Below are 7,962 nucleotides of genomic sequence, written 5' to 3'. Positions count from 1 at the left end.
TTTTCTTTTTTAATTTTATATTCTAAATTTTTAAATCAATGATTTTATTAAATTTTTTTTAATCGAAAAATTATAAAATAAAAATTTATATTTCATGCTAAAAATTTATATATACATTAATATATATATTTATATTAGAAATTTATATTTTAAAAAAGCTTTAAAAATGAATGATAAAATAAATTTTTTAACTAGATCGCATACGCAGCCAATTAGCTCATTTATTTGTTATATAATTTATAATTATATCATAGAGCTATATATGAAATAATTATAAGTAATATATCAAATAAGAATGATTTCCAGGTCTCACCGCGTGGAGGTTGCTGCGAATCGGAGACCTACTCTATTCATGTAGGATCTTATTCATGTGGAATCTCCATTCATTCTTTTTTTATGCAAAAATTTATTTCTATATAAATTCTTTTTTGTTGGGTAATCATATTAAAAAATAAAACAATCTAGCACAAATCTATCTATTTTAAAAATTCAAAATATAAATTAATAATATTTGAACATAGTTGAGTTAATAATTAAATATAAAAAAATAATAAATTATTGTTCAAAGAGTTATTATTAATTAATATTCAATAAATAATTGAAAAAATGTATTATAATAAAATTTTAGTATAAAAGAAAAAAGAATAAATGTTAGATAAGAATTATACATTAAACTATATACCTGAAATAAAATATCTAGCCATCACGAATTTTGACAACAAAATTATACGTGTCGTTGCAATTTCGATATCTAATTATAAATTGAAAAGATATTTGAAAAGATATATTTCAACAATTCGATAAATCGAAATATCGAACATGGCATGAATAAATAAGAAAAGATTGTATTATAAAAAATGTTTTCAACATTTAAGATTTTGAATATAAAATCAAAATAAATACAGATAATAACATACAAGTTAATAATGCATTTAAAAAATAAATATATGAGAATATATGTATAAAATATGTATGTGAGAATTGATAATAATGATAATCTAATTAGTTCTATCTCTGAATAAAAAAAAACAAAAATTATATATAATATAATTATATCATATATAAAAAGAGACAAAATTATATATAATAATACATATTTTATTTCTAATAAAATAAATAAAAATCTTACCATATTTGCATAAAAGTCGTTGAATTATTTTTTAATTTTCACATATATTTTCACATGCAAACACTATTATACTATTACACTTTCGAAGTCATTCTGGCTTCGAAACTCCAATCAAACGATAATCTGCACAAAGATATTCAATTCTAGTAATAATGATCAAATAAATAGGTATTATTTACACAAAACTTAATAATAATAAGATTTAATAATCAATAATTAAACTTAATAACTATATTATAATATCCTATCAATAAATATTCTACACAATTATACATCTAACCGAAATACAGCCTGTCATTACGATTTTCAACTTTAGACTGACGCCATGCGCATTATGATGCGCAATGATTCGTCTCGCAACTGATTTTAGCAGCTTTTTGATTGGTTAGAACTACGCGGTACTTTATTTCAAATTCGCGCGAAAATTAAAATACTGTACAATATGATCTGTTCTAATTGCCTGCAGTTAAAAAATCAAATTTTATTATTTTTTCATATAGTTTATATTAAAACTTTTTTTGTTTTCGAAAGTAGATCAGTAACCAATTAATAACTTATACAAAAGAAAATCAATATTTTCAAATAAATAATTAAAATGTATAGAATTAATCAATTTATATTAAAATAAAATAATAATCAAATGTAAATTTCATCTTAGAAAGATATAAGTTATCTATAATTTTAAAAATATATAATATAACATTAAACAAATAAATAAAGAAAAAAGATAATTTAATTACTATTTTTATTTCTAATTAAAATAAAAACAATTCAAGATAAGAACAATTCAACAATTTTTATTTCTAATTAAAATAAGAACAAGTCGAAACATGTTAAGTATGATATGAAAGCAATTTTTTAAAAAGCTCGTATAATAAGAAATGTTTTCATATTTCGAAAATATTATAGATAAAAAATAAAGATAATATAAATAATACGAATAAACAAGAAAAAAAAATTTTAAAAACAAATATGAATTTTTAACAAATAATAAATTAACTATTACATTTATTTCAATATGAATAAAAAAACAATTAAAATCCATTTTAAATATTTTTATAACAAGAAATGAAATGTTACTTGAAATGTATAGAAAAATGATCAGTTATAATTTCTATAACATAAAAAAAACATTACATTATTTTTACATTACATGTAAATTACATTTATTTTATATCTCTTTGTAATACTCAAGAAATGGTGCTAACAATCAATTCTATTTCTATTTTTCTCTCATTATTTTCTGTTTTTTATTTGTTGCGGCATTCTGAAGATGGCACTGATTCCCAAATTTTTATTCTATTTTTATTCTTCTCTTATTATTTACTCTTTTTATTATTTACATTTTCTCTATCAAATTGATGTGCTATGATAATTATCGATCTTTAATAAATTATTATTTTATGTTTAAAATAAAAATAGCAAGATAAATATATAATATATTACGATATGAAAATGATATATATATAGATATAAGCAATACGTAAAAATTAAAATTTAAATTAAAATATATTTTTCATTATTTTATCTATTGCATATTACATTAATTATCATTATAATATTATTTATATATAATATATAATATTTTAATATTTGAATTTCTAGTATATATATGCGCACGCGTATATATATACAATACGTTCGATACTTTTATCTTGGACATGTACGTATGAGTTCATTTACAAAAATTCATAAAATTATCAATAATAAGCATTTATTGTTACGAATGTAGAATTAAACGTATAAATGTGTTATTTACAAAATATTGTGGTTAAAAATGTTCATTTTTTATTTACGTACCATTTGAGCAATAATAACTTTAACTCTAACCTTTGTGTCATTTTGTTAAGCCGGCTTCATCAAATTATAATATGTTAAAAGTAGAATAAATATTATATATTATATAAATTTTTCATAATTTTATCATATTATTATAATATATCATTATTATAATAATTTGTATAATAATGCTTATTAGATTATACAATATATATATGTAAATGTTATTAGTAAATTTTTTTATAATTCGATTTTATATCTATTCTTTTTTTCTTATATAATAGAATTTTATTTTTATTTTTCTTTTTAATCTTTCTTATAATGACTAGTCTATTAATTTCAAAAATTATGTTATGCTATTTTTGAGAGATTAAAGCAATTTGTGTGAAAACAATAAATGCCAATAAAATAATAATCATTAAATATGTTAAGATAAATATTATGTGATTTAAATATGTGATTAAGAATAAAATCTTTAAACTGTTATAACAATAATAAACAAATATTTTGTATATAGGAAACAAGGAATAAAAGGAAGTTGAGAATATTATAATATATTATAATGGATGTACAAGGTTCTTTGAGAGAAGCTTTGTATGAAACGTTAAGTGGAATTTTGTCTCCTCATACAGAAACAAGACAAGCAGCTGAACAAAGAATACAAGCATTAGAAGTTACAGAGGAATTTGGTATACATTTAACAGAATTTGTAGTAGATCCTAATGGACATTTACCTATTAGGCAATTAGCTTCTGTATTGTTAAAACAATATGTTGAAACTCATTGGTCTTTTGTGGCTGAGAAATTTCGTCCTCCTGAAATAAAATATACAACAAAAGAAAGAATTAAGGAATTACTGCCATTAGGACTTCGTGAATCCATTAGTAAAGTAATATATATTTATAATTTGATTTATGAATGTTATATATATTTATATCAAATATAAAAGTATTTTATCTCATTAATTATTTAGGTACGTACAGCAGTAGCATATGCGATATCAGCTATTGCACACTGGGATTGGCCGGAAAATTGGCCTGGTTTATTCGATATACTTGTTAGTTGTTTAAGCGGGGAAAGCGAATATGCCGTTCACGGAGCAATGCGAGTTTTAACAGAATTTACTTCAGATCTTACTGATAATCAATTACCTAATGTGGGACCAGTAATTCTTCAAGAAATGTATAGAATATTTCAAAGTGAAAATGTACGTTCATTAATGTCTTATATTAAACATTAACCATATAATAACACCATGACAATATCAATTTATGGTTTTAGCAATATTCTATTAGAACCCGTGGTCGTGCTGTTGAAATATTTACTACAATTACAACATTAGTTGCCGCTACTGGAATTTATCAAAAAGGATTTACAGAGCAATATCTACAACCGGTTATTCCCATGTTTTGTGAAAAATTTGTTCATTGTTTACGACTGTCTGATGGTTCAACTAGCGATAGCGGACTTAAAACCGATGTTATTAAAGCTATAAATTGCCTAGTTACTAAGTTACCTAAGTATGTATCAAGATTTTTACCTCAGATGTTACCACCAGTTTGGGAAACTTTAGTACAAAGTGCTAAACTCTATCAAGAAAGATCTGTAAATGGAGAGGGAGATACAAATGATAAAGAAGTCGATTCAGATGGTAAATTTTGCGTTAAAAAATTCAATTTGTACTTATCGAGAATTAATATATTTGCAATATATTTATCTTTTTATAGGTGAAATAATTAACTTTAATAATTTGATTATTGCGATATTCGAATTTATTCATTCTATCGTAGATCGTAAACGATTTTCAAATCTTTTGGATAATTTAATGCAAGAAGTAATGTATTATTTAATCATTTTTATGCAAATAACCGATGATCAAATCGAATTATGGACGACTAGTCCTAATCAATTTGTCGAAGAAGACGATATATTTGCTTATAACGTTCGCATTTCAGCTCAGGAACTTTTAACGGTAAATATGTATTGTCAAGAAGGAAATGATAAAACAGTTAATAATAGTTGATGATTAGAGTAATATTTAAATTGAATTTTTTTTATCGATTTTTTGTACGTATAGGCTTTAGTGAATTATTCCGAGGAAAAAGCGGTGAATGCACTTTGCGAAGTAGTTACTCGTCATATCGAAGCAACTAGTAGATTGCAAAATACAAACAATGGAAGCGAGAATAATGAAACGTGGTGGAAATTACGAGAATCATCTATTTTAGCATTAAGTAAAACAAAAGATGCCGTTGTGGAAAGGCAGCAAACTGGAATTCTTCAATTCGATATTATTAGATTTTTGGATACAATCGTTTTAGCTACTTTAAAGGATTCAGGTATTGCTTCATTACTTTTCATTCATGAAAAAAAACAATTAATTTTTTCCATCATTATTTTGTATCATACTGATGACTTTTAGGAGCACCACCGTTACTTCTTGGTCGTTGTTTATGTATCGGTGGCAAATATGCTGAGATAATGCCACCAGAAATGAGTTCACGTTTCTTAGAAGCAACAGTTAATGGATTGCAAGAGAATCAACTTTCGTGTATTCGTATCAGTGCAGTGAAAGCTATTTATTGGTTCTGCAAGGCATCGATGATGGAAAATAACAATACCCTGGGCAATATTATACGATCTCATTTGCCAAATATATTCCAAGGAGTTTTCAATTTAGCCAATCAACCATCAACGGAAATTTTAATATTAGTAATGGAAACTCTGCAAGTTTTGGTTTCGGTAATAATGTTCATTATTCTTTTTCTTTCTTTTCTTTTTTTTTTACTATTATTCGTTCTAATTTTGCCTCTTGTTTTTGCAGCTAGACAAAGCATTTACCGCTTCAATGGAGAATAAAATTTGTCCCTTAACTATCGCTGCATTTTTAAAGTTTTATAGCGATCCTGAAATTTTGAATTTGTGTCAAGATATATTTAAAAGCTTAACACAAAATCCTGATTGCATAGGACCATTACAAACTCGATTGATACCGACGTTAACTAGCATGATGGCTGTAACGCCTATGAATAAATCAAAAGATGGTAAGGTAGTATTTTACTTTACCGTCCAAGCGAATAAAGAACACGGACATTAGAATCGAAATTATTTGCTCGAATTTCTGTTTATCGCAATAGAAAGATGTCAAAACGTAGCTTTGGATATTTTGCAAGTATTGGTGCAATATTCTCCTAGACCATTGAGCAGCGCATTGATAGAAACTGCGTTTCCTGCCGCTTGTCATTGCATCTTAAATTCAGAGGACAACGAAACCTTGCAAAACGGTGGAGAAGTAATACGAACTTATCTAGCTGTCGCGGCTCGGCAGGTGACGGTACATCGAGATAATGACGGTCAAACAGGTTTGCAGTATATACTGCAGATCATCGCTCAGTTATTGAATCCTCAGGTAACTCGATAATTTTGATCAATAACAAACAGACTCGTTCCCATTTTTTTTTTTTTTTATTCTCATTATTTCGACACACGAACTGTACTATATCAATTAATTGATTTTTTTAACGAGGCGTGTCGCATTTGTAGTCGAGCGAGTTTACAGCGACTTTTGTCGGACGATTGGTGACAACGTTAATTAGAAAAGCAGGAAACACATTGGGCGAAAATCTCGATCTATTATTGAAAGCTGTGCTGAGTAAAATGCAGCGAGCCGAGACGTTGACCGTGGTACAGAGTTTGCTCATGATATACGCTCATCTCATAAACACAGAATTCGATGCTGTCCTAAATTTTCTGTCAACCGTACCCGGTCCAACAGGACAGAGCGCTCTCGCATTTGTACTCTCTGAATGGGTCAGCAGGCAACATTTATTTTTCGGTAGATACGACCGAAAGGTAGCAACGGTCGCGCTTTGCAAGATATTGGAGTACGGTGTTACACACGGAGATAGTCGATTGAACGAGATCACTGTAAAAGGAGACGAAATATTTTCAGGTTCGTATTCGAAACGTTCGGATTATACGATTTCGCAAAAAGAAAAAAAAAAAAATTCGAACGAATTGGAAAAAGGTTTATATAAATATTTTACGTATACGTTCGTGTATAAATTCATAGAGAGACAATATCGTTTTTTTGTCACTTTTTTTTTTCTTGAATATTTATTTTTAATTTTAATCAATACAAGATGTCGATAAAATATTTATTCCAAAACAGCGAGTGACTAATTAAAATTCGAGAATACGTAGGAAACGAAGAAGGCGTGAGGACTAGGAGTAAAGCCGAATCACAGCCTTATCAATGGACCACTATACCTGTTTTGGCAAAGATATTCAAGCTGATAATTAACGAGTTATCGAACGACATCGAAGCGGTCGCCGCTAATCAAGACACGGACGTTAGTATAATAAATTTTTCCATGTTTATCCATTGATTATTATTCTCGTTCGATGGCTCGAATAAATCAGTCTTTAACGCGTAGGAATCGGACAACGAAGACGACGAAGACGATAGTGAAAATGCCTATCTAGATCCAGGCTATGAAACTATGTTACGTAAGTGGGATGCGCGGTAACGCGGCACCATCGGCATATTTTTTATTTTTATTTTTATTTTTTTTTTTTTATTTTTTTTTATTCGCTGAAATTCTCCTGCAAATGTTTATCGAATAATATTATTAACGTAATATATTATATTTTTCTTAAAATTATCATTTTTATCGATATCAGTGTTGGGAGAAGCTGCGAACGAGGCTGAGGAAGACGAGGACGATCCGGACTTGCTGCAAGATTCCATCTATCACTTGAATTTGAGTCAATATCTGCAAGATTTTTTATTAAATTTCTCGACTCATCATTGCTTTCCAGCGTACATTCAGCATCTAAATATTCCGGAACGAAAAGTTTTAAGCAGCTTAAACATCAACGCATCGTTCATGCAATAGATAGATGGATATATAAAATCGTTAAATAGATACATGAACAGATACACGTGTCAATGATAAGGATTTTTGAATTTCGTAATAAAATATGTGATTCTTCATATATATATTTCATCTTTTTTCTTACGGCACATTTTTACCTGTTTCACACATTGCTCG

At 27.1% G+C, this 7,962-nt stretch overlaps 1 protein-coding gene across 2 annotated transcripts; it reads left to right on the top strand.

The window, feature by feature from the left end:
- The first annotated feature begins 2,661 nt into the window (after positions 1-2,661).
- Positions 2,662-7,908, top strand: LOC102676994 (importin-9). Of its 2 annotated transcripts, XM_006608972.2 has the most exons (13): positions 2,662-2,792; positions 3,426-3,797; positions 3,882-4,115; positions 4,190-4,559; positions 4,636-4,880; positions 4,986-5,247; positions 5,331-5,650; positions 5,733-5,952; positions 6,046-6,317; positions 6,452-6,860; positions 7,112-7,260; positions 7,345-7,417; positions 7,592-7,908. In XM_006608972.2, exons 2-13 carry the CDS (start codon positions 3,471-3,473, stop codon positions 7,804-7,806), a joined length of 3,096 nt encoding a protein of 1,031 aa, XP_006609035.1. In that variant the 5' UTR covers positions 2,662-2,792; positions 3,426-3,470; the 3' UTR covers positions 7,807-7,908. The 2 variants fall into 2 exon arrangements, 1 of the variants encoding a protein (XP_006609035.1); XR_004151752.1 differs by lacking the exon at positions 7,592-7,908 and having other exon boundaries at positions 7,080-7,260; positions 7,345-7,376.
- The last annotated feature ends 54 nt before the right edge of the window (positions 7,909-7,962 follow it).

This window comes from Apis dorsata, unplaced genomic scaffold (assembly GCF_000469605.1).
Source record: "Apis dorsata unplaced genomic scaffold, Apis dorsata 1.3 scaffold_51, whole genome shotgun sequence".
Lineage (NCBI taxonomy): Eukaryota > Metazoa > Arthropoda > Insecta > Hymenoptera > Apidae > Apis > Apis dorsata.
Note: the sequence above shows the minus strand (reverse complement) of the source record. Positions and strands in the feature narration are given on the sequence as shown.